The 27,725-nt window shown below is 43.0% G+C and overlaps 1 protein-coding gene across 1 annotated transcript in view; it reads left to right on the plus strand.

The window, feature by feature from the left end:
- Nucleotides 1–27,725, plus strand: part of CNTNAP2 (contactin associated protein like 2) — a 2,918,762-nt gene that overhangs the window by 510,363 nt on the left and 2,380,674 nt on the right. The window contains exon 3 of the mRNA XM_029589581.1: nucleotides 24,318–24,465. Within this exon, the coding sequence (XP_029445441.1) occupies nucleotides 24,318–24,465 (148 nt within the window). The remainder of the gene's footprint in view (nucleotides 1–24,317; nucleotides 24,466–27,725) is intronic.

Raw genomic sequence — 27,725 nt, forward strand, 5'->3', positions numbered from 1 at the left:
TCTTATCCTGCACTCTACACATTAGGGAGTTTAGTTGCAATTTTACTGTATGTCAGACCCTGTACTCACTTTCTTGGTTGTTTTGATGCCAGGGTATTGTTTGCTGTATCCTGAAATCTATGCCTTAGGGTGTTTGATGCCATTCTGTGTTTTCATCCCCAGTACTCTACTTCATGTGGAATTTGATGCCACTCTATTTGCAATATCCCACAATCTATGCCTTGAGGGTTTTGATGCCACCTGCTGTTTGTCATTCTTCATATTCTGTCTTAAGGGTTTTGATGCCACTCCTTGGCACGGCCTTGGAGGGAACTTTTTTTTTGTCGTCCCCCCCTCACCTTTCCCTCCCTTTCCCTATCTAACCCACCCCCCAGCCCTAACTCAATCCCCCCCTACCTTACTTTGTGAAGTTACACTTGTCTCTGGCCAGCCCCTTATTTGAAGCCCCAGGATTTCCGCGCGCCTCCGAGCTATGCAAGATAGGCTTGGCACGCGCAAGTTTTCAGGGGTTGCGCACACAAACCTTTGAAATTCTACCCCATTGTGTTCATGCTACCATTGCTGTTGCTACCTTGTTGCTTTTTTGGTGCCTTCCTATGCTGAAGCCACTATTGTTCATGCCCTTTTTTGCACTGAAGTTGTCTTGTAGTGCTCAAGCCAGTATTGCTGATACGATTTTCTTCCTTTTAGATGCCTGTGGTGCTGATGCCATTATTCTTGGTATAATTTGCTCATCTTTAGGTGCCTTGTTGTTATTAGGTCACCATTATTGGTGTCCATTTTTGTTTTTTCGGTGTCTTATCTTTGTACCATTATTCTTGGTGTCCTTTCTTCTTTAGTGCTCATATCACTAATGTTGGTACCATTTGTTCTCCTTTAGGTGCTTTGGTGGGGGGGGGGGGGGGGGGTCTTCATAACACTTGTATTGATGCTATGTGTCCCTCATTTGGAGCCTTGGAGAGTTCTGGCCTCTGTGGATGGCTGCTTTGCACCTCTCATGGTGCTTTAGGGATCTTCATGCCACTGTCAGTGCCTTGGGGATTTTCTTGTCAGTTGTGGTGCTTAGTTCCCTTCTCAAGGTGCCTTGGGCTGTCAATGTCACTTTTGGTGCCTTTCACCTCTTTTATTGAACTGGAGCTTTCATTCCACTGTTTTATGGTACCTTTTAACCCTCTTTTAGAGGCTTAGGGTATTTTTTTGCCAATCTTCCTGCTGCTTTACACCTCTCATGGTGCCTTGGGGTATTCCTGCTTCTGTTCAGACTTCTTTGTCGTCTCATAATGCTCTGGGCTATTGAAGCCACTTCTGTTGTCACTTTGCTACAGTTTTGGAATGCTCTTTTCACAAGCTTTATTAGCATTCATTTGAAAACCCCTATTTTGGAGCACAAAATAGAATGTATGGCTTACCTCTTTGACTTTAATAGGATATGAATAATCAAATGACACAAACACATGGTTTTTTTTTTCTTTTAAAATTAACAAAACAAATTTGGGTGGATTTTAAATACCAGGCACATGTAAATCCCGGGGTTTATGCGCATGGCCAGGCCTTACGCGTGCCGGGCCAATTTTCAAACATGCCCAGCCACTTGTGTAAACCCCGGTACGCGAATAAGTGCTGGGCCCAGGGAAAGGGCGGTCTGGAGGGCGAGGAGGGGTGGGGCTGGAAGCGGCCAGTACAACAGCCATTTGCCGCTGTGCTATGGGGTGTTTGCAACTTGCTAATCCGCTCCTTAATTGGAGCAGACTGGGAGGCAACTGGGGAAGGCCGGGAAGGATTGACACTCGGGAATTTCCTAAATCATCCTCCCCTTGTGTGCGTGGATTACAAAATCCGATGCGCATAGGTGCGCGGCCGAACAATTTTATAACATGCACATGTCCATGTGTGTGTGTCAGGTAGCGTGCGCACATGCATGCACGCTTCTTTAAAAATCTAAACAATTATGAATAAATGATCCAAAACTAAATTTTTTCATTGCACATCCCTAATGATCAAGAGCTTGTTTTCTGAAGGTAATCAGAACTGAAAGTATTCCAATTTTCCCTAAGAAGGCCAAATTTAAGATTGGGCAGAAGTATTCTTTTTTTTTTTTTTTATAGTTTATTAAATTTCTTAATACATTTAAATGAAATAAGAAAAGGAAAATATGCATTACAGCAGGAATAACAATTGACAATTTAAAGTCACAGGTAAACATATCTGTAAAATCATATACAGACCACGTAATCAATGAGGGAGCCTTTATACTAGGAAATAATACTATAACAGGTAATTATTTGACTTCATTAACTAAGAGAGACTTTTTATTTCTTACCAAACTATTTCTCCAATTAGGGCAGTAACCCTCTTAGCCACCTTTATCTTGAAGAAAAACCTCTAGATGCCCTGGGTCGGTGAAAACAAACTTATTTTTTTGAAAAGAAATCATACATTTGCATGCGTATTTAAGAAAGAAGGTGGCCCCTATTAGAGATGTGAATCGTGTGCCCGATCGTTTTAACGATCAGGTTCGGATGGAGGGAGGAAAAAATCTGATCGTTAGAGATGTGAATAGGAATCTGTTCCGATTCCAATTCATATCGTTAATTTTTTAGTGAAGCCTGAGCAGATAAAAAAAAAACCCTCCCCGACCCTTTACAAATGACCCCTTTGCTATCCCACCTTCCCGAACCCCCCCACCCAAAAATCTTAAATTACCTGGTGGTCCAGTGGTGGGGTCCCAGCGCGATCTCCTGCTCTCGGGCGCCATTTTTATCAGTGGTAGCCAAAATGGCGCCGATGGCCCGATTAAAAAAAAAAAACCCACCCCGACCCTTTACAAATTACTCCTTTGCTTCTCCCACCCTCCCGACCCCCCCAAAAACCTTTTACATGTACCTGGTGGTCTAGCAGGGGGTCCGGGAGCCATCCCTTCAATCATACCCTCGGTGCTGGACTGGTTTCAAAATGGCGCCGATCGCCTTTGCCCTCACTTTGTCACAGGGAGCGACGGTCGCTCCCTGTGACATAGTGAGGGCAAAGGCGATCAGTGCCATTTTGAAACCAGTCCAGCACTGGCACCGAGGGTATGCCGAAGAGGGTCCGGGAGCCATCCCTTCAATCATACCCTCGGTGCTGGACTGGTTTCAAAATGGCGCCGATCGCCTTTGCCCTCACTTTGTCACAGGGAGTGACGGTCGCTCCCTGTGACATAGTGAGGGCAAAGGTGATCGGCGCCATTTTGAAACCAGTCCAGCACCGGCACTGAGGGTATGCCGAAGAGGCTCCGGGAGCCATCCCTTCAATCATACCCTCGGTGCTGGACTGGTTTCAAAATGGCGCCGATCGCCTTTGCCCTCACTTTGTCTCAGGGAGTGACGGTCGCTCCCTGTGACATAGTGAGGGCAAAGGCGATCGGCGCCATTTTGAAACCAGTCCAGCACCGGCACCGAGGGTATGCCAAAGAGGCATACCCTCGCGCCCTTTGGCGCGCGGCTTCGGCAGCACGCCGGCGGCTGCGCACCGCTGTGCTGATCTTAAATAGCCCACAGCGGCTCCCGCTGACGTCGGGGGCGGAGCTCGGGTCTCCAGCTCCTTCCGGGATCACGTGCTCCTGCACTGCACCCTCCGGTGTGCTCTCACGGCGGTAGGCTCCCGGGAATTGGTTCAAGGGCTGATCTTAAATAGCCCACAGTGGCTCCCGCTGACGTCGGAGGCGGAGCTCGGGTCTCCTTCGGCTCCTTCCAGGATCACGTCCTCCTGCCCTGCACCCTCCGGTGCACTCTCACGGCGGTAGGCTCCCGGGAATTGGTTCAAGGGCTGATCTTAAATAGCCCACAGCGGCTCCCGCTGATGTCGGGGGCAGAGCTCGGGTCTCCTTCGGCTCCTTCCGGGATCACGTCCTCCTGCCCTGCACCCTCCGGTCCACTCTCACGGCGGTAGGCTCCCCTGGGCAGAAGTATTCTGTGACATCTTGATTAGTCCCTTGCTTTTTAATAATCAGTTTTCCTACTGTGTCTTTCAAAGTGTATGCAAAATCTCCCAACTCTAAGCTAAGTTTTACTTGTTGAGTTAGCCATGATAAAAATTAAGCCCTTGCTTTCACTATTAAATTGAAAGAAATAGGGTTTAAATAACAAGTCATAGCACAAATATGATACAACACCTAATCTATTTCTTAAGAAGATGGTGCACTGAAATTCAGGCTACATCTTATTTTGAATTCAGTTGTTCTATTGCCAAGCATTGGAACTATATCCCCTAATAAGTTAATATTTCCATCATGTGTAATCTCAAGCCCTTTTTTGTATTTGCTTAGAAGGAAATTATGCATTGATCAATGCTATTTTATCTTCAATATGAATTGCAAAGTTCTCAGCTATTAATTCACACAGAGTACTAATATATAAGCAAACCCCAGTTAAATTTTAACAATGTGAAATAGTTTTTTGATGGCTCCCTGCTGGTATGAGTTTGTAAGTTTGTAAGTATAATATATATATATATATATATATTTTTTTTTTTTTTTTTTTTTTTGCTACTATAATTTTTTTTTTTTGCTAATATAATTCTGACTTCTATGTTCTATCATGATCTTTATCTAATTTATTATTTTCAGATGAAGAATTTTTTCCATCTGTTACCTTCCAAGGTTTTTTCCATCTGTTACATTCCAAGGTTTCAACAATTGTAATCCTTTATTATATTTCAGTGCATTTTTACCAGGCCTAATTAAGTGCACTTTCTCTAGCACTTGTTCATTTGTAACTGACCTTAACTCATTATTCCATAATGTCACTAGTTGCTCTAAACAAATATATTCATTCTTTATTTCTGTGACTTTCATAGTTGTAATATTCTTAGAACAGTCACATTTTTTTTCATATTTCTAGATATTTTTCACTTTCTTTAATTATATCTGTTTATTATTATCTTAGGGCTAGTCAAAGTAAAGAAAATAATGGTCTGACCAAGACAACGGTACTATTTGTATCTACTACAGTGATAAGGTCTATCAACTGACACAAAAATCAGGTCAAGAATATGACCTCTAGAATGCAATGGGTTTGTATGGCTTAAATCCCAAGTCATTAGTACTTTCTGTACATCTTGCTTTTGACTCGGCTAAACTGCTATCCAAAAATATGTAAAAGTCATCAAGTAGAATTGTAGTTGATATGAAATAGTCAAGTCTATGTGACACCTACCACCCCCCCCCCCCAAAAAAAAAAAAAAAAGGGCCCTTGTTACCAGTTTGTGGTCTGGAAAGTTGAATGGTAAAAATTGCCTTTCTTACTTGAAATGTAAAAAGTTGTTCAATTTGGATATTTTGAATAACAAATGGACACACTGCAATTTTGGTGAATGTCCACCAGATGGCAGCAGAGGTTCTGAGAGGTCAATGATATAGGGTAAACCTATGGAGAGAAATTTCCAGAAGTCATTTGTCTAATGGTTTTGTAAAGGGTTTCCTTTAAAAGGATTGGACGTTGGGTCATCTTAAGGAGAGAATCTTAGTAGTGTAAATGTGGGGCTTTACGTTTGATAGGAGAGATTGGAAAAAAAAAACTCCACCATGGAATAGGAGTGGAGGTAGTAGTCAGTCAAGGCTGGTAGGCTTGGGAACCTCTAGGGAATCTCTTCCTCAAAGGGAAAGGCCTGATGAATCCAAGGGCTTTTTTCTTCTCACAGGAATTTAGTCTGCCATGGCTGGGGGTCTGAGCAGAAAAGCAGGAGGAGAGAAAGAAGCTACATAGTCAGTGGAGGATTTTGAGATCAAAGACAAAGCTGTATCTACTGTATAGGGAATGCAAGGGATATCTCAAACACCACAAAAGAGGTGAAGTACATGACCATAACAAAGGGTGGTACCTGGCTGCCCAATGTCAGTACCTGCTTGGAAGTAGCATGACATGGATGGATGGGAGTTTCAGAGAACTGTCTTGTTCTAGAAGGAGATGTTTACCTGAAATGCAAAACATGTTTCTCAAGGAATATTTTGAAGGAGTGTAAGTAGAACATTATTTAGGAGTGGCAAAGTGTTTTTGGAGAATTGTTTAACGTGTTTACCACTGCTGGACTAATACCTAAACATAGAAACATAGAAATGATGCAGAAAAGGACCAAATGTCCCATTCATTCTGTCCAGTAAGCTTAAAGTAGTAAATGCCACACTGTGCGGATAACTCCCATATTTCTCTTAAGGATAACAAGCTCTGTGCAGTTATCTCCAGATCGTATGATACCCATAAAAATTTCAGCTAGTAACTTTTTATTACTGGGTAATGAGCTTTTATGAAAATTCAGACAATGTTGCTTGATGTGCTTTGCACTTGGCCATAGAAGCAGTCCTGTGATTTTTCTCTCATGTCTGCATATCAGTACCCCAGACCATAGAAGTCAGGGCCCTCTTGGTTGTTGCTGAATCCAATCCCTCTTTTCCCCCTGCTGTTGGTGGGGAACAATGTTTCAGTTGCATTTAAAGCATCAAGGCTTATTGGTTAAGGTCAGTAATCTTCATGCTTTCTGCTAAGGGTAGTAACTGCCACACCAGCAAGTTACCCCCATACACACTTTCTTCATTTCCTTTAGGACTTGGCCCTAGAAGCAGTCTTGTGCTTTTTTCCCTTATGTCTGTGTATCAGTATCCCGGATCATAGAAGTCAGGGCCCTCGTTTGTTGTCTGAATCCAATTCCTTTTTTCCCCTCTTCCATCTAAGCAGGGAGCATCTGTTAAGGATAGTAAATGCTGCACCAGCAATTTACCCCCCCCCCCCCCCCCCTTGCATGCTATTCTTCATTTCTGTCCTCTGGAATTTAGTATCTTGGCTATAAAGCCTGTGAATTGATATAACATCAGCCAAGAAGAGACTTCCTTCTACCTTCCATCTATTTTATAAAACGTTACTCTGCTGGTAACACCAATAAATTAAAGTTCAAGTTTTGACATATACTTGGTGTTGAGTGGGTTGGGGAATGTGCTACCAGTAACACTCTTAGGACAGTATTTTAAATACGTTGTTCATGCTAAAAAAAAAAGCCCATATATGTGAGCATGTAGATCGCACGTGAGCAACACATTTTAAAAGCCAAAAGTTATGTGTATATGTACACGTGTGCCAGTAACAAAAGAGAAGCACGGTAAGGTAGGGCATAGGAGTGCCAGGGTAGGGCCAACTATTATGCACTTAACGCCATATTTTAAAACCAGAGGCCACAGCTTGTTAGCCGTATAACTTTACTGCTGCTCCAGATGAGGAGCAAGTCTGCAGATCTCGCATTTTGTGGCTTACAGAACAGGGTGATGTTGCACCAGAGGTGGACCCTTGGACCAAGGTGGAGTTGACGCTACCCGCAGGGCAAGCCCTATAGGTCCCCACCATTGGTAGGTGGAGCTGGCTGATTTAACTGAGGCCGGCTGGAGCTTCATCAATACCAACCCTCGTTCCCCGCAGGTTGAGCCCTTGGGTTCCGGGCCGGCTGGTCTTAGGTGGGCCTCCATCCGAGGTCTTCCTGAAGGCAATGAGTGAATCAGCCAGGGACCAGCAGCGGTGACTAAGAATGGAGAACAAGTCCGGTCAAGGCTGAGTCCAGGAGACCCGGGCGCCAAAGGAAACTTGGAGCAGACAGAGGGCGCCTGAGTTAGAACAGGCTGGAGCCTGAAAGGTCAAGTCCAGAGTAGAGTTAGCAGAGGCATAGTGAAGCAGACTGGGATCAGGGCAGGTGGCAGGCAAGGAGATGTGGCAAATGGACATGGATCAAAGCGGAGTCAAACAGAGGATGGTCAGGCAAGGCAAAGATCAGTCCAGGAGTCAAGCAGGAATGTGGTCAGACGATGCAGAGGTCAAGCCAGGTATCAATCAGAAGTAGGGATGAGAATCAGGTGCCTGATAGTTCCCGCTTTTGGGTTTGTCTGGCCACAGGAAAATCTCTTTCCCGCGGATTGCCGTTGTTTTTTTTTTTGTGAAAAATCTGTTTTCGGGTTAGTGCGCACTAATGGGAGCATAGTCAGATGAAGCCAGGGTCAAGCCAGGTAACATTCAGAAGCATAGTCAGATGAATCAGGGGTCAAGCCAGGTATCAATCAGAAGCATAGACAAACAAGGAAGACATGGGACTCAGGAGCAAGGCAGGATCAGGAATAAGGAACACAGATGAAGCAGGAACAATCCGGGATCAGGAACACAGAGGAACGCAGGAACAAGCAACTAAGCACACGACCAGCATGGAGACCTGTTGCCAAGGCAAGGAAACACTGGCTGGGCCCGGCCTTATATACCAGGACCCAGTGACAACATCATCTGGGGCCCACGGGGTGGTTCCCTGTCGTGGACCTTTTAAAGGTAGCCTGGTTGCACGTGCCAAGGGAGAGGCGTGGCGTGAGACAGCGGTGTCTCCCCACAGACCACGCGGGGAGGCCCACCACGGAGCTGGAACACCTATGGAAGAGCTGGGAGCAACGGGAGCAGCCCGAGCATGGAGGCGGCTACCCATGGCCTCAAGAGAGGTGGAACGAGGCACTGGAGCAGGCAACTTGGGGGTAAGTGGGTCCGACCGCGGGCCTGCCGCGGCCAGCAAATGCAACAGGTGAGGAATCCAGGTCAACTGTGAAGTGTGCATAATGAAGAACCAGAGGGGTCTGGATGAGCTCAATGTTGACTGGGTAAACTGGTGGACTAAAATTCAAGTGTATTGCCGCTCGCACACTGATACACGCATGTATGGGTGAACGCTCACTCTTTTTAAAATTTGCCAGTTGTAGACAGACAGAGGTAAAGTTCACAGAGAGGAAATTCTAGGGGGTGGTTTCCCTGTCACAGCTGGTCCACGACACCATTTGCTTTTCTAAACCCTCTCCAAGACACAGTGGTCCTTAGCCAGACCCTCTCAACATTGTATGTGCCCCTTCTGGGGGGGGGGGTTACAGTTCATATAAATTCTACAAAGTCAGACAAAAGTGCATATTTTTAGACGGTGACCAATAGAAAATACCAATTTTCAATGCATGTTTATCCAAAAATTGAATTACTAAACACACTAATCCAGGCTATTCTCTGGTGTGTTCAAGCTCCAAAGCCAATGATTCATGAAATGCAATTGCTACCTTACCCTTCTCTTTGATGATCTAGTCCTCTGATGATATAAATAATTTTGCACACATAATAGAGCCGGTGCAATAGTCTCCTTCACCGACCTAGTTGTCAGTAAGGAAAAGAATTTGAATTTTCTGCTCTTCAATTTAATCCTAAATTAGCAGGAGCTCTTATTATTTACTGAACTTGACTAGCTAACCCACAAATTAATGTGGCGCAAGGTACAGGTGCAATGCTTCCCTCTTGTCCTAGGTTTGTTGCAATAATTACTCTTTTTTAGTATGAGTATGCTTATATCTTGCTTTTGGCCGGTGCCTTCTACCCACATCACTTCCACAGGGAGGTTACACTCTGTAAAGCACATTGTGATTCTCTTCCAGTTTCCTAACTGCATTTATTCTTTGTCGTTATGATGATATGCAACTGAGAAGATAATCACAGCATCTGCTCTATCGTACTGACTAAACAAATGAATTAATAAGCAGCCAACCTGTTCCACCATGATAAGCTAAACTTTGCAAAGCGTATGATGTTTCCTGCAGTGCTCCCTATGGGGCCTCCAAAGGGGCGATGGCTTGCCCCTTAGGAGAGCCACCTCTAGTGTTTATCCCCTTTTGCCTCCCACCGCCAGTGTGTTTACCAGGTTGGAAGGGCTAATACAAAAAAGGAGAAGGGAGTGGAGATGGAAGAACACTTCAGCTGAGAAAATGCCCCAGTGGTAGTTGAAGAGCTCCCCGCCAATGGTAACATGAGCAGGACAGGCAGCGGGCAGCACTCTCTCTCTCTCTGCAGCCTTCTGCATCTGTCCCTTTCTTTATCCTGCTGCTGGTGATGTCGCTGGGTGGCCGAGGCCAACTTTGAAAGAAGAGTGAAGAATGGAGAAGGTTGAAAAATAAGGCGAGGAAAATGCTCCAGTGTTACTTGCAAGCTGCCCCCCCCCCCCACCCCCGATGATAAAGTTCACAGTGCGAGCAGCAGGAAGAAGCATCCCTCTTTGTAAATATAGCTTTACTCCTGTAAATAAAGCAGACAAGGGCCGGAACCACCATCTCGTAATGTCAGGATGAATTAATAGTCTGGGCGTTAATCCATCGGTAAAGAGAGGATTTTGTGGTTTCCATGAAAGTAAAATTCTGGGTCTGTATCAAAAGGGAGCCGTGAAAGCTGCAGAGATGCCTGGTCAGCTTTCTTAAGTGAAGCAATTACCTGCAGGCCAGGTCCATTCCACCATCTGTTCAACCATGACTGTAAAACTCCCCTAACGCAGTCAGACCTAACACCCCTGAACAATCCAGTTGCACCTAATTGAGCGCATCAAAGTGCATTTTCTTGCATATTTCCAAAAAAACAAGCCTTGCATATGATGAATATATATATGTATGAAGATATATATGTATATAGTTCAATAATGAACATAATTGTTTGATATAAAACTTTTTAATATTCCGATAGCATTAATACTTGAATTTATAATTAACTAACAATCAATAGGCTTAATTAGCTTAAAACTATAATAGGTTATGTTACTTTCGGTTCTTGATAAGATTCAGAGTTCAGTGACTTCTGCTGCTGCCTCTTCCATTAATTAGAGTTGTACATTTACAACCTATAGTATGAAGGAAGGAGGGGGGAGAAGATCATATTTCACAATTTCTAGTTTCTCATCGTGATGAGTGAGCTGAAACATGTTGAAGACCCTGAAAACAGTAACAAGATTATAGATGTCATTGATAAAGCACTATTATAATGCATAAAGAGGATCATTTTCAATAGTGTACACAATTCAGCACTTTTACCCATAGGTAAGGTGTGGCTAAAGTTACGGCTATATCTTATCAATTATGTGATATGAGGCATGCAATTTTTAAAATACCACATTTTACCACTTCTAAAGTACACGTGTGTATAGGTTTCCGTGCACACACAGGGGCAGACTTTTAAAACAGCGCGCGCGGGTGTACATTTGTGCGCGCTACCCGGCGCGCACAAATGTACACCCGATTTTATAACATGCGTGCATGTTATAAAATCTGGGGTCGGCGCGCGCGAGGGGGTGCGCACTTGTGCACCCCCTCGCGCGCGCCGAGCCCAGATTTTATAACATGCGTGCATGTTATAAAATCTGGGGTCGGCGCGCGCGAGGGGGTGCGCACTTGTGCACCTTGCGTGCGCCGAGCCCAGATTTTATAACATGCGTGCATGTTATAAAATCTGGGCTCGGCGCGCGCGAGGGGGTGCGCACTTGTGCACCTTGCGTGCGCCGAGCCCAGATTTTATAACATGCGTGCATGTTATAAAATCTGGGCTCGGCGCGCGCGAGGGGGTGCGCACTTGTGCACCTTGCGTGCGCCGACCCCAGATTTTATAACATGCGTGCATGTTATAAAATCTGGGCTCGGCGCGCGCGAGGGGGTGCGCACTTGTGCACCCCCTCGCGCGCGCCGAGCCCTAGGGGAGTCCCGATGGCTTTCCCCTTTCCCTCCAAGGCCGCTTCCTCCCATCTTCTCCTCCCTTCCCCTATCTAAACCGCCCCCCCTGCCCTACCTAAATCCCCCCCTTACCTTTGTTATCTTCTTTACGCCTGCCGGCCTGCTGCCAGTGCACCATCCCCTGGCACGGCCACTGTGCCGGAGGACTCGGGAATGCCCCTGGACCACCGCCCCGGCCCCTCCCCGCGCCTTTTTCAAAGCCCCGGGACATACGCGCATCCCGGGGCTTGCGCGCACCGCCGAGCCTATGCAAAATAGGCTCAGCACACGCAGGGTCAGGTTTCCAGGCTTACGCGCGTAACCCTTTGAAAATCTACCCCACATTTTTTAATATAGGGATTTGTATAGTTTAAAAACTAAGGGGGTCATTTTCAAAGGAGTTACGCATGTAAATGTGACATACTATCGTAGCAATTTTCAAAAGCTATTTACTCGAGTAAAGTGCACTCACTTGAGTAAATCCTATGGACAATTCCATGGCATATATTGTAGCAATTTTGAAAAGCCCACTTACTTGAGTAAAGTGTATTTACTGGAGCAAAAACCAGTTTTGCTCGAGTAAATGCTTTTGAAAATCTGGCCCTAAGTTTATAAAAGTACACACACACATTTTGTACATTAAGGAGGTAATTTTCAAAGGAGTTGTGTGTGTCTAAATTTAGCAGAATATCAAGCAATTTTTAAAAAGCCCATTTATGTAGAAGGATAGTAACTTTCAAACCAGCACGCGGGTGCACATTAGCATATGTGCACCGGTTCACACCCAGATACACGGGCATTATATAACTTGCATGTGCATATGTGTGCATGCTATAAAATAGGCTGACCATGCACACATGTGTGCACAGTTTTAAGTGGATGTGTGCCTATGCATGTAAATCCCACTTATACTGCACAAGTTAGGGAATTTTAAAAGGGTGCGAGTCCACGCCATTGCCGGTTTCACCAGTTCACCTAGTTAAGAGCTAGTTCCTCCAAGCTCCTCTGGTTTTGTAGTCTGCATTCCCACAGTTACCCCAGACCCTTTAAACCCATGAGAAATGGTTCTTTCTATTTTGTAAACTATTAATATGTACTGGCTCAAAAAACCTCAAACATACAACACCAAAAAATTAAATTCGTTATGACTTGAGGTAAACTGCAAAATAGCAGATATATCCTTCTAGTTTCCTTTAAATATAATTAAAAAGACAACCAAAAGAGAATGGTATCAGAAAGTTGTAAGTGTTTGCAGTCTCATGAGCTCTTGCCCTTACAGGGCTACAGCCCCTCTCTTGGCTCCAACACCAATTATCACGTCATTTACCTACTCTCTGAAGGTTTGTCAATTATTTTTTTGTTTTTAAAGTGCAAAAGTGCCTCCCTAAAATCACCCGTATTTTTCATATAACCTACACCATCCAATCATTAAAACATTATTTCATCGTTTCTATCGTGCTTATCTCTTGACTGTGTTTCTTCACTGCTTCACCCAGGTAAATCGCCCTTCACCCAGGTAAATCGTAAGTCGCAATGCATTAGTTGAGTAGAATACAAAAAATTGTTTTATAGGTATTTATGGATCTATGTTTTTTCTTAGAAGTATTTGCGAAGGAACCATAGCCCCTGAAGCAGGCGCGAGGAGCGCGCTGAAACATTGCCAATGTCGGGCGATTTACCTGGGTGAAGGGCGATTTACCTGGGTGAAGCAGTGAAGAAACACAGTCAAGAGATAAGCACGATAGAAACGATGAAATAATGTTTTAATGATTGGATGGTGTATGTTATATGAAAAATACGGGTGATTTTAGGGAGGCACTTTTGCACTTTAAAAACAAAAAAATAATTGACAAACCTTCAGAGAGTAGGTAAATGACGTGTTTTTTCTTAATGTGAAATTAATTACAGTATTTAGCTTCAAGAACAGTATAATGGATAAAGACATACAAACAATTTGCTTTTAATTTAATTAACTACAACCCCCCCACTCTCTTGAACCCCCCCCCCCCAGACTTGTCAAAAGTCCCTGGTGGTCCAGCGGGGGTCCTGGAGCATTCTCCTCACTCAGGTCTTACTATGTCACAGGGGCTACCGGTGCCATTGGTTGGCCCCTGTCACATGGTAGGAGCAATAGACGGCCGGCGCCATCTTGTGCTCCTACCATGTGATAGGAGCTGACCAATGGCACCGGTAGCCCCTGTGACATAGGAAGGGCAAAGGCTATCGGCGCCACTTTGAATACTGGCAGCCGACGGCCCGAGCGCAAGAGATCACTCCAGGAGCCCCACTGGACCACCAGGGACTGTTGGCAAGTCTTGCGGGGGGTAAGGAGGGTGGGGGGTTGTAGTTAAATTTAAAGGTTTGGGATGTTTTTGTGTTTGTTTTTTTTTAACTTTAATGGGAAACGAGTACCATTTTGGCAAGTCTTGGTCTCCCCCAAGACTTGCCAAAAGTTCTTGGTGGTCCAGCGAGGGTCCTGGAGCAATCTCTTGCACTCAGGCCATCGGCTGCCAGTATTCAAAATGGCACCAATAGCCTTTGACCTTACTATGTCACAGCCCTGTCACCAGGAGAGATACATTCCCTCTATTTCAGTTGTCTGGGAGGAGCTAATGCCAGGAGAAGGTGTTTACTAAAGTAGCAAATGATGTTATTACTTTACCCCCAAGGGAGAATGCAAGCAGAACCCATCATGCTTTATTATTATTACACTGTAGACCCAATACAACATGGCATAGTATAATGCGAGATCAGTTATAATGTGGTCAAAGGTTAGCTCCCACCAGGGACTTTTGGCAAGTCTTGGGGGGTCAGGAGGGTGGGGGTTTTATTCGTTAGTGATACGTTGCATTCATGGGGGTTCGCCATACATTTCGGAACCCCACAAATGCAATGAATAGGGACCTATATGTTGCGGATTGCGCATTCGTTCAAAATGAATGCACATCTCTAGTGCACATACTTTCGTAAATTACCCCATTAAATGATTTGTAACGTGCACTTAACTTTCAGTTTATGCCTGCAGGCAGATGTTTATAAAGCTTGCTGCAGTATGTGTGTATCTCGCTTATGAAAATACTTATGCATATACTTCCAAGCACCAGTTCACTCAAACCTCCAGATGTTTACCCAAACCTTCAGCAGTTCATCCTCACCTTCCACTGCTTGATCCAGATCCCCCACCCAAAAAAAACAGAGAAAAGAGAATTCAGACTTAATATCTGAGATTTTATTAGCAAGTGTAAGATCAAGAGGGGTGCATGTAAATACTTACCTGCAATGTTCCCTACTATGGATGGCTTTTAAGTAAAAAGTGAAAAAAAAGTAGGCTAGTCAGGTGAGTTTTAAGGGTTGGGGCTAACAGGTGGAAGGGAAGCTAATAAATTAGTGGGGGGTTGGAATTCCTGTCCCTGAACTGGGAATGAAATGGGAAAAGTAGCTGTGGTGTCAGCACACGTCCCTTATAAAATTCTCCCACATATGCGATAGTCATTAGGGATGTGAATCGTGTCCTCGATCGTCTTAACGATCGATTTCGGCTGGGAGGGGGAGGGAATCGTATTGTTGCCGTTTGGGGGGGTAAAATATCGTGAAAAATCGTGAAAAATCGAAAAATCGAAAAATCGCAAAACCGGCACATTAAAACCCCCTAAAACCCACCCCCGACCCTTTAAATTAAATCCCCCACCCTCCCGAACCCCCCCCAAATGACTTAAATAACCTGCGGGTCCAGCGGCGGTCCGGAACGGCAGCGGTCCGGAACGGGCTCCTGCTCCTGAATCTTGTTGTCTTCAGCCGGCGCCATTTTCCAAAATGGCGCCGAAAAATGGCAGCGGCCATAGACGAACACGATTGGACGGCAGGAGGTCCTTCCGGACCCCCGCTGGACTTTTGGCAAGTCTCGTGGGGGTCAGGAGGCCCCCCACAAGCTGGCCAAAAGTTCCTGGAGGTCCAGCGGGGGTCAGGGAGCGATTTCCCGCCGCAAATCGTTTTCGTACGGAAAATAGCGCCGGCAGGAGATCGACTGCAGGAGGTCGTTCAGCGAGGGTTCCGGCGCCTCGCTGAACAACCTCCTGCAGTCGATCTCCTGCCGGCGCCATTTTCCGTACGAAAACGATTCGCGGCGGGAAATCGCTCCCTGACCCCCGCTGGACCTCCAGGAACTTTTGGCCAGCTTGTGGGGGGCCTCCTGACCCCCACGAGACTTGCCAAAAGTCCAGCGGGGGTCCGGAAGGACCTCCTGCCATCCAATCGTGTTCGTCTATGGCCGCCGCCATTTTTCGGCGCCATTTTGGAAAATGGCGCCGGCTGAAGACAACAAGATTCAGGAGCAGGAGCCCATTCCGGACCACTGCCGTTCCGGACCGCCGCTGGACCAGCAGGTTATTTAAGTCATTTGGGGGGGGTTCGGGAGGGTGGGGGATTTAATTTAAAGGGTCGGGGGTGGGTTTTAGGGGGTTTTAGTGTGCCGGCTCACGATTCTAACGATTTATAACGATAAATCGTTAGAATCTCTATTGTATTGTGTTCCATAACGGTTTAAGACGATATTAAAATTATCGGACGATAATTTTAATCGTCCTAAAACGATTCACATCCCTAATAGTCATGGCATTTGCGCGCACATGTGCACATCCATTTAAAAGTATGCACCCATGTATGCACATCCAGGCTATTGTATAACATGCACATATATATATATATGCATATGTTATAAAATGGATGCATCTCTGGATATGAGTCGGCAAACATGAGTACATGTACGCCCGCACGGTTGTTTCACAGTTACTCTTAATACTGGCATGCTTATCCACGTGACAGCAACAGTGTACATGTCCCTCCCACCCTTCTGAAAATTTACTTACAGTGCAGGCTCCTTATTTGCATACATGACAATTTTAAATGCCCAACCCTAGCATGTCTTTGAAAATTACATCCAAAGAGGGCAACTTTCAAAGAAACTTCTTCAAATCAGAAGTGTTTTACCTGCACAAGTCATCTCTCTGAAAATTGCCCACCCTGCATGCGTATAAAATTATGCACAGAGTACATACGATAGTATGCCACATTTACATGCGTAACTCCTTTGAAAATGACCCCCATAGGGAGTCATTTTCAAAAGGAGTTACGCGCATAAGTCTAACTACTATTGTTGCAATTTTCAAAAGCCATTTACTCAAGTAAAGTGCATTTATGCGAGTAAATCCTATGGACAATTCAATGGCATATATTGTAGCAATTTTCAAAAGCCCAGTTTTACTCAAGTAAATGCTTTTTAAAATCAGGCCCAAAATAAATAAATAATTGGCATCGCAAAATGTTATATCAAATACAAAGCATACAGAAAAGGGAGATATAACAACAATTTTTCTCATTATATTTTATTATCAAAAACCCCCAAAATGTTAAAAATTTACATATCACTCATACTATCTGCACATCATCATCAATCATACACATTCACACAATGCCTTGTGTTGTGTCTGTACCACAAATTTTGGCAGGTCCACTTTCCTTTGTATCTTGATTTGATTGAAGTATGGAAGGGTATCACTTCTGTTTTGATGCCTTATAGGAAGACTTGGGTTTTTTTTGTGTCTTGAATGATTCATATTTAGATGACTACAGCCGATGAATCTATGGTGATTCAACAAATGACTTTGTGGGGTAGATTTACCAAAAATGCGCGTTCGCGTACTTTTGTTGGCGCACCAGTCGCCAACAAAAGTACGCTGGATTTTAGTAGATACGCGCGTAGCCGCTAAAATCCAGGATCGGCGCGCGCAAGACTGCCAATTTTGCCGAGCCGCGCAGCCTGCCTCCATTCCCCCCGAAGCCGCTCCGAAATCGGAGCAGCCTCGGAGGGAACTCGCTTTCGTCCTCCCCTCACCTTCCCCTCACTTCCTCTATCTAACCCACCCCCCCAGCCCTATCTAAACCCCCCCCTAACTTTGTCCGGGGATTTACGCCTCCCGGAGGGAGAAGTAAATCCCCGCACGCCAACGGGCCGCTAGCGTGCCGAGACGCGACCCGGGGGCGGTTCCGGAGGGCATGGCCACGCCCCTGGACCGCCCTGGGCTGAAACCACGCCCCCGGGCCTGCCCCCGAAACGCCGCATCCCGCCCCAAGACGTTGCGTCGATCGGCCCCGCCCCGACACGCCCCCGACATGCCCCCAACAAAAAACCCCGGGACTTACGCGAGTCCCGGGGCTTTGCGCGCGCCAGCAGGCCTATGGAAAATAGGCGCGCCGGCACGCAAGGCCCTGCTCGCGTAAATCCGGGCGGATTTACGCGAGCAGGGCTCTTAAAATCCGCCCCTGTATTTGGAGGAAATTCCGTTAAACAATTTTGGATTATTGCTGAGATGTGTGTGACTATTTCACATTGAAAAACACCTTTTCTATCTTTTGGAGCAAATTGATATGGGATATTGTATGAAAAAGACTATCTTCTGAATATCCTCTGAAAAATACTACCTTCTGAATATCGGCTGAAGAAGCTTGTATTAAGCGAAACATGGTGGATTGTTTGTATGTATAAGTTTTTAGGTTATGTTGATGTGTGGGTAGTATGAGTGATATGTTAATTTTTAACATTTTGGGGTGATTTGCACTTCTATGTATTTTATGATATTTTGTAAATTTAATAATAAAATATATTGAGAAAAATTGCTGTTATACCCTTCTTTTTGTATTGTTTTCATGTGCAACATTGCTGAAAAATCTTCAGAATTCAAGAAGGATTTTTGTAGGTGTTTAAGATATTAACCTTTTGTATAACTGATACTCAGTGTTTCTAATCTAGTTCTCTTTACCAAGAAATGTTACATTTCCATTTTTTTGACATTTACACTATTTTATTTTACATTTGCATTATAGCTTTTTTTCTGAGTTATAGCATTTATGAACTTTGCAGCTTAACACCATCTCACAATGAAAAGACATATTGCTTAGATATGAGTTTGACTTCTTAGCTTCCCAACAGTGTTTGCTATCTTTGACAAACATATGGCTCTGTGAAGTGCATAAGTTCCAATTGCCAATGAAATCCTGTCTTTCTAAGCTTGCCTACAAATTACAGCTGTAGAAAGAAAGTTTAATCATGGCAGTGCGTAATTCACAAGTCCCTTGTAAATTGAATTTTTTGAATCACAGTGATTGATATGGGCCTGAAGTTTGCATTAGTTTGCATTATCCACAAGACATACAGTTCTGCGTATTTTATAGGTTGAGCACAAATCAAGCACAGTCGTTTGTCAGACAGCTTCAGGTAATCATGCACTAAAATCCTGCAACTCACCATAATTCACAGCAAAAATAACTGGATAGCTATAATGATGTCTAATGAAATAATCATGCATTTTAGCATTACAATATATTTAATGAGACAATAGGGCCGATGTACTAAACTGCCCTTACATTTACAATTGCAATAGCATGTGAAAAATGGCAAATAGCACATGCACTCATATTTGCACATTTAAATGTACATTATTTGCTCATTTTTTACATTAGCTTGTGCATGCAAACAATTACAAAAAGTATGCAGACTCCCTAATGAGATGAAAAATTAAGCAAATCAGCTCACAAGCAATTGTCACATAGTTAATTTCTATACTTTTAAATATACAGAAGCATTAAAGTCTGCAATTTTGCATGTTTGTGGATCATTTTAGTGAAAGATTTTGGCACTTACTACATCAGCCCCATTGGAAAAAATAAAAATAATATTAAAAGTTAATAATTTTTAATGCATAAATTAATAGTTTATGGTCCCAAGGCATATTCTAATGTTGAAATGGTCTCACCTGGTGTCATAAATGTTTAGCTGGATCTTATTTTGTCTGTCATATGTTAAAGTAACCAATTTTTATGTGACTTTAATTAGTGTTACTATAGCAATACGTAATTGTGTACCAGGTTTCATTTACACAACATTCACAATACCTAAGGAGAAAAAAGCATGGTCTTGTGAAATATGCTCAAGTATGGAGAGATCTTTCAGCTTCCATCAATCACCTACTTGGAAATAGGAAATTGATACAGTGCCTTGAAATTTTGGCTTACGGATTACTATTTATGTTGATTATTTTCTTCTTGCTAGCATTCCTATGCTTTCTTCCAAATTAAAGCCTGGTCAAATGGATTTCAATTGATGGGATTTCAGCATGTTTAAGCAATTGAAAATCCAAGAATTAAAAAAAAATCCATAGCAAAAATTAATGACTGCGTTCAGCTTTCTTGTAACTTCCAGTCAGATTTTTGAGAGGCGTGCTTTGCTTTTGAAAACTGACAGATGTGTTCATGTTTTTTCTTAATGTGAAATTAATTACAGTATTTAGCTTCAAGAACAGTATAATGGATAAAGACATACAAACAATTTGCTTTTGTAGTTTGTACAGATGATAAATATTTTAATGCTTTCTGTGCAATTTTGTTTTATTGTAAAATGGTTGGCACAACATGGAATTTTACACAGGTCGTATATGGGGCAGTTGAGAGCTAAAAAATATACTTTTAATTTTCCAATACAAAATCTGTATTTTCACTAGAGCTTTTCCATAGACATAATGGGCCGGATTTTAAAAGGGTTACGCGCATAAGGTACGCGTGTAACCCTTCTAAAACAGCCCTGCGCGCGCTGAGCCTATATAGCATAGGCTTCCGGCGCGCACAAAGACCCGGGACATGCGTAAGTCCCAGCGCTTTCTTGGGGTGGGCGTGTTGGGGGGGGCGTGACGCGGTCAGCGCGTCATCCGGGGGCAGTGCCGCAGGCGTGGTATCGGCCCGGGGGCGTTCTGGGGGTGTTGCCGCGGCCTCTGGACCAGCCCCCGGACCGGAACATGGCACCGGGCAGCTGGCCTGGTGCGCGCAAAGTTACGCCTGCTTCGAGCAGGTGTAACTTCTGCGACAAAGGTAGGGGGGGTTAGATAGGGCCGGGGGGGGGGGGGGTTAGGTAGGGGAAGGGAGGGGAAGGTGGGGGGAGGCGGAAGGAAAGTTCCCTCTGAGGCCGCTCCGATTTCGGAGCGGCCTCGGAGGGAACAGGCAGCGCGCGCAGGGCTCTGCGTGCGCAAGTTGCACAAATGTGCACCCCCTTGCGCGCGCCAACCCCGGATTTTAAAAGATACGCACGGCTATGCGCGTATCTTATAAAATCCAGCGTACTTTTGTTCGCGCCTGGTGCGCGAACAAAAGTATGCACGTGCGCTATGTTTTAAAATGTACCCCAGTATGCAATATAACTTGGAATGATCATTGCATGATCAGTGTTTAGATTAACTACTTTTATGCTACCAGTGGAATTTGTCATCCCTTTTACAGATTAGACAGTTTATCTAATAATATCCTGAAAAATAAAAGATTAATGGCTGGCTGCTGCACCAGAGTATATGGGTGCCACCAGTAATGGGGTGTCCAGTTTATCCAGAGGATGGGCCACACAAATTTATCCATGTTTTTGTTCCTGGGTTCAGGGAGGATTTGAGGGCCATGCCGGGTCTGGCGTGTGACAGTAATGGTGTTGGCTGCATGGCCCATCAGCCAGCATACTCCTGGAGTCATAGTGCCCTCCAATTATGCCATCACTGGCAAGCCTACAATTGAGCCATTGCCAGGGTTTGTAGACATCCATTAGATAGTGGCGAAGATGCTTGTAATTCTGATTGGGGGGATGTCGCCTCATGACGTCATGGATGGATATGGAGCCAGTGTGAAATTTAAAAAATTATCAGACCTAGTCTCTCTTCCTCTTTCCCACATCACCCCCTCACTTGGTTAAATAGTTTCCAATATTTAACAAGCATATTACAATGTTTGCATGTTGAACCTTTTTTCTTACCCCTGTCATGCTGGGGTGCTGGAGCCTAGCTTGGGACAGGTGAATAAGAATAACAGACAAGCCCAAGAGTTAAGGCAATGAGGCATCACTAGTTTTGCTGCCTTGGATCTCGATGTGGACGACAGCTGATGGGTCACATGGATTGGGAAAGAAGACCATTTCATGGTCTGGTTCTGCTAATGACGGAAAAGGAGGTCATCAATCTTGCTGTGTGTGGTGGTGGAATGGCAGGAAGTAATCCTTTAGCTCTCCAGGTGATGCATTGCCCTCTTGCACCGAGAATGTGTCTTCCAGGGCTACTGCCGGGGAGAGAAGGGTTAGGTTGGCCGTCATAGTTGCTGATTTGATTATTAGGAATGTAGAGAGCTGGGTGGCTGGTGGGCGTGAGGATCGCCTGCTAACATGCATACCTGGTGCGAAGATGGTGGGCCTCACGTATCACTTAGGATATTAGAGAGTGCTGGGGAAAAGCCGGCTGTTGTGGTACATGTGGGCACCAATGACAAAGGAAAATGTGGGAGGGAGATTATGGAAATAAAATTTAGGCTCTTAGGTAGAAAGCTGAAATCCAGAACCTCCAGGGTAGCATTCACTGAAATGCTCCCTGTTCCACGCGCAGGTCACCAGAGGCAGGCAGAGCTACGGGGTTCTCAATGCGTGGATGAGACGATGGTGCAAGGAAGAGGGATTGAGTTTTATAAAGAAATGGGTAACCTTTTGGGGAAGGGGGAGTCTTGCCTGAAGGGATGGGATCCACTTAACCAGGGTGGAACCAGACTGCTGGCGCTAACCTTTAAAAAGGAGATAGAGCAGCTTTTAAACTAGAACAAGGGGGAAAGCTGACAGTCACTCAGCAGCGCATGGTTCGGAGAGAGGTATCTTCAAAGGATACTAATGAAACAGGAGAGTTAGGGCATTCTAATGGAGAAATTCCAATAATAGCAAACGTAGTGCATGTGCCTATATGTAAAGAATTACCTGAGCTAACCGATTCCAAATTATCCCTGTCAACTGAAAAGCAGGTTGTTAATACAAACACAATAAATAAATAAAATAAAATAAATATTGAAATGTCCGTATGCCAATGCCAGAAGTAAGATGGGAGAATTAGAATGTATAGCAGTGAATGATAACATAGACTTAATTATTATTTCAGAGACATGGTGGAAGGAGGATAACCAATGGGATAGTGCTATACCGGGGTGCAAATTGTATCTTTATTTATTTAGATTTCTATATTCTGCATTTTGGCATTTCAAAGTGTACTACTACATTCAGGTACTATAGGTATTTCCTCATTTTGTACCTGAGGCAATAGAGAGAAAAGTGATTTGTTCAAGGTCTCAAGGCATGATAGCGGGATTTAAACCCTCGTTTCCTTGGGTTATAGCCTGCTGCTATAACCACTAGGCTACTCCTCTGATAGGGAGCAGCAACTTGGTGTGGGGGGAGGGGGGTGGTGCTTTTTATCTGGGATGGTATAGAGTCCAATAAGATAAATATCCTGCAAGAGACTAAGGGGTAGATTTTATAACATGGACGCGCCAATTTTTTTAACATGCGTTCACTGGCCACGAGCATGTTATAAAATCGGGTGGCCACGCTAACATGCATGCCACATTTTATAAATTATAATGCATGTGTAAGCGGCGCAATCAATCAGGGGTAAAGTTATGTCTGTGTGGCGATGCAATCGGGCCTTCCCCAGTTCATTAACCCCCTTCCTAACCTTCCTTCCCCTTCCCCTCTCCTCCCCACCCCCTAAAACTAACTTACCTTGGCTCAATTTTTTTATTTTATTACTTGCTGCTCTTTGGGAGCAGAAGTAATTTATGCATGCCGGCTGGCTGCAAGTGCATGCTTCCCCTGCGACCTTACAAAATCCAGGCCTAAATTGATAGTGCATTAATAAAGGGAGAGTACAATTACTCCAGATTTGACTTGGTAAATGTAACATCAGGGCATGATAGAGAGATAAAGTTCCTGGATGGAATAAACAACAGCTTTATGGAGCAATTGGTTCAGGCAATGAGAGAGAGAGCTATTTTAGATCTAATTCTTAGTGGAGTGCTGGATTTGGTGGGAGAGGTAAGGGTGGAGGGACTGCTTGGCAATAGTGATTATAACATAATCAAATTTGAATTAATGACAAGAAGGGGGAGAATAAATAAATCAATCCAGAACCCTGGCACTACATTTTTAAAAGGAAAACTTTGATAAAATGAGAAAAATAGAAAAAAAAATGAAAGGTGCAGTTAGAAAAGTTAAGTGTGTACAACAGGCATGGATATTGTTAAAAAAAATAACACCTTAGAAGTGCAGTGAAGATGTATTGCACACATTAAGAAAGGTGGAAGGGAAGGCCCAATGATTGCTAGCATGTTTAAAAGTTGAGGTAAAAGAGGCTATTTTAGCCAAAAGATCTTCCTTCAAAACTTGGAAGAAGGATCCATCTGAAGAAAAAGGGAAAAAGCATTAGCATTGATAAGTTAGTAAAACCTTGATAAGACAGGCTAAGAGAGAATTTGTGAAGTTGGCCATAGAGGCAAAAATTCATAATAAAAACTTTAAAAAATATATCCGAAGCAGGAAACCTGTGAGGGAGTCGGTTGGACTGTTAGATGATTGAAAGGATAATAGGGCACTTAGGAAAGATAAGGCCATCATAGAAAGACTAAATGAATTCTATGCTTCAGTGTTTACTGATGAGGATGTTGATGAATTATCTGTAGTTTACTTACAGCTGTTCATTTAAACCTAAGAATTGTTAACCTTTCCACTGTGACTACTTATCGTTTTTAAAGTGTTAGAAGATGTATGCAGTACTATACAGATACATATAAAAGACAGGCCCCTGTTCCATGGAGCATGTAATCTAGTTAATACAATCAAGATAGAATTTCTCAAATTATGTATTCTTCTCTTCCTCCGTAGGCTTTTCCAGGAAATATCAACTCTGATAGCGTGGTGCGACATGATTTGCAGCATCCAGTTATTGCACGCTACGTACGCGTAGTTCCATTGGATTGGAATGATGAGGGTCGAATTGGGTTAAGAGCTGAAGTCTATGGTTGCCCCTATTGTAAGTATAGCACTACTTGAAGTCCAGATGATGATAAATTTCTAAAAGATCTAACATTTCTATAAGTCTCTTTCCTTTCCCACATTCCCTTTCTCACTGTGGCTTTTAGTGGCCAATATGATTTGCACTGATTTCATTCTATTTAGTGGAAAATGACATTATACTGACAAATGAATTTAAAACAATTTACCAACAAAATAAGCAACTAGCTGAGCATGTGTTGGCATTGAGTTTTTAGTATTTGTATCTTTATTTGTAAGTTATCTGTGTCTTAATATTACATTACATCAAAATGTAATCATGAACATGCATAACTATATGTTATTCCTCCGTGTCATTTATATATTAAATAATGAATATGTTGTGCCTCTCTTAAAAATTACTTTAATTTCATGAGTAATTTATTCCTACTATTCCATTATATTCTCATACTTATATTGTACAGATAATTTTAAATAAATTCTAGAATTTTCTACCTTAATATTTATTAAGACTGTAGAATTGAATTTCCACCACCCTAGAGTTACTGATTTAGGTAAATTCAAAGTAATTGAAAACAGGATATGGTTCAAAAATTAAACTGAAATTTCAATAGTCTCATAAAATGCCATCTGTTTTGGGTTTTTTTAAACATAAATTGTATTAAAATGAATGGAGAGGCTTGATGGGCCAATTGGTCTTTTTCTGCCCTCATCCATCATGTTACTATGGTAAAATTCATCTTTGGCTTCAAAATGATAAATATACCTGTTGTTTGAAAATCATTTCTTATTCATACAAACACTGTTATAATCCACTGAAAATGGATTATCATATCTTTATTATTAATTATAAAAATTAATCTTTTTACCGTAATAGTATTTTCTATAACTATATAGCTATGACAGGTTTACTTTTTAGATGTTTGGCTAGAGCAAAGAAAGAAACATATTATGACATAGTGAGGGCAAAGGTAGCGCCGGCGCCATTTTGAAGATTGGCAATATGGCCCGCATGCAGGAGGTCGCTCCCGGACCACCGCTGGACTTTTGGCAAGTCTTGTGGGGGTCAGGAGACCCCCCCCCCCAAGCTGGCCAAAAGTCCCTGGGGGTCCAGCGGGGGTCCGGGAGCGATCTCCTGCACGCGTGACGTCGGGAGCCAGGAACCAAAATGGCGCCGGCGCTACCTTTGCCCTGTCACATGATAAGGGCAAAGGGCCACCGGCACCATTTCTCAATGCAGCCATGGCCCGAGAGCGGGAGATCGCGGGAGATCGCGCTGGGACCCCCCCCACTGGACCCCAGGTAATTTAAAACATTTTGGGGGGGTTCGGGAGGGTGGGGGATTTGTTTTAAAGGTTCAGAGTGGGTTTTAGGGTTGTTTTGGTGTGCCGGTTTTCCCGCACCCTATTTAACGATACAATACAAATGCCCCTGATGATAATTTGGGGGCATTTGTATTGTATCGTGCACTCTAACGATTTTGGATGATTTTAAAATTACCTGACGATAATTTTAATTGTTCAAAAACGATTCACATCCCTACACAGTATTCAATGTGCAGTCTAACCATTGAAGAGTTTTCTTTTTTTTACACACATATAAACTTGGCAGCCCTGGAAACATTTCAAATATCAATTATTTGTGTGTGTGTGTGTTTTATAATGGTGCTATGTAGTAACATACCATAAACAGAATTTTAAATTCTCATGTTTCTTAAACTTTCTAAATATATAGTTTAAAGAGAGAGAAAAAATAAAAACGAGAAAGTACAATTTTTACGTAATCATTGCTGAAAATTCTCTCATATAGTTTGTCATTTTGATTGACATTTTCTTTAAACAATAGCATTATTACATTAAAGGGTTCTTTGAATTTGAGTGCAGTGACAAATTAAAACAAGTTTCATCTCTATTGTTGGGCAAATATTATGGCACAGTCCGGTAATCCAAATTCATTAATCAGGGAGTGCCATTATTTAGTAGAGATGTGCAAAGCCTGAACCTTTTGGTTTGGGCTTCATTTTTGGCCTGCCGCAGGAAATTTTGGGTCTTTGAAAATTTGGTCCGGTTTTCGGGTTCCCCGAACCAGGATGAATTAGGAAATTTTGTTTAAATTGCCTAATTCATCCTAAACGAGTGCACATCCCTATTATTTAGTTGTACCATTTTACAAAAGAATCAAGATGTTCGCACTATCATTAGAGAGGAAACATGCTTCTTATTAAGATCTTTTTTGCAAAGAGTTAGATTTAGGCAGGAAGGCAGGAGAGAATGAAATGAAAGAATACACATTTTTCTGCAACATTTATGGAAGGCTGCCTGTGAGATACCTCCAGCACTGACTTTCATACAAGCTATGTGCCTCTAGCCCTGCTAATATCTTAGGCAGCTGCGATATAAAAAGGAAAGAAAAATGGATTTCCCCAAAGGCCTTGACTTTTGTCCTATGCAAAGAAGAGGTTACAAAAGAATATTTGAATGTGGCTCGTTTGTGACAAGGTGCTGTTAATGTGCGATAGCAATAGTCAACTTGTCATCTAGTGAGACAAATACTGGATCTTACCTTATTCTAACTTTTAACACCTTGTAAATAATATTTGTTTACTGACAAACCATGCCACCTACTATAAAAAATAGCTTAATCTTTACTGCAAGAGCTGATTCAACCAACATTTCTTTGACAAAGCGGGCAGCCTAGATGGAGTAGATAAGTGGCTAGGGATGCTTTTAGAGACCGAAAATAAATACGGGAAAAATAGAAGATGCACTTCAGTGACAAAATGAATAGGTATTTCACTAAATGTTTCTTGCTTTATAGTTATTACTGGGCTAGAAGTAAAAGCCTTTACTTAGGAAATAAATGTAGGCAAAAGAATTATTTATACAGGTTTTCTTCACCAGACATTCTAAATTTATTCTCACCATATGGTACTTGTTTTTTGTTGCTTTTAATAAGTATCGATTATGCTGTGCTAATGTGTCTAAATTAATGCAGTTTGTTTTATTATTTTAATATACTGCTTTACTTGTATAAATCAAAGTGATTGAAATGCCATTTAAATACTGAGAGACCATATAACGAAGTTCTTCAAATTTTATTTTTTTAACCGATACGTAGTAATGATTATTTCTTTCCTAGTATGCCATACCATAAACTCAAATCCCTAAACTGGAGAGGAGTCTGGATTATATTACTGTAGTAATAATTTTAGTTTAAAATAGTTTCCTCTGCCCCTCCCTGCCCAGTACTTCTTTTTTTTTTTTTTTTGTAACTTTCTGT

This window comes from Rhinatrema bivittatum, chromosome 2 (genome assembly GCF_901001135.1).
Source record: "Rhinatrema bivittatum chromosome 2, aRhiBiv1.1, whole genome shotgun sequence".
Lineage (NCBI taxonomy): Eukaryota > Metazoa > Chordata > Amphibia > Gymnophiona > Rhinatrematidae > Rhinatrema > Rhinatrema bivittatum.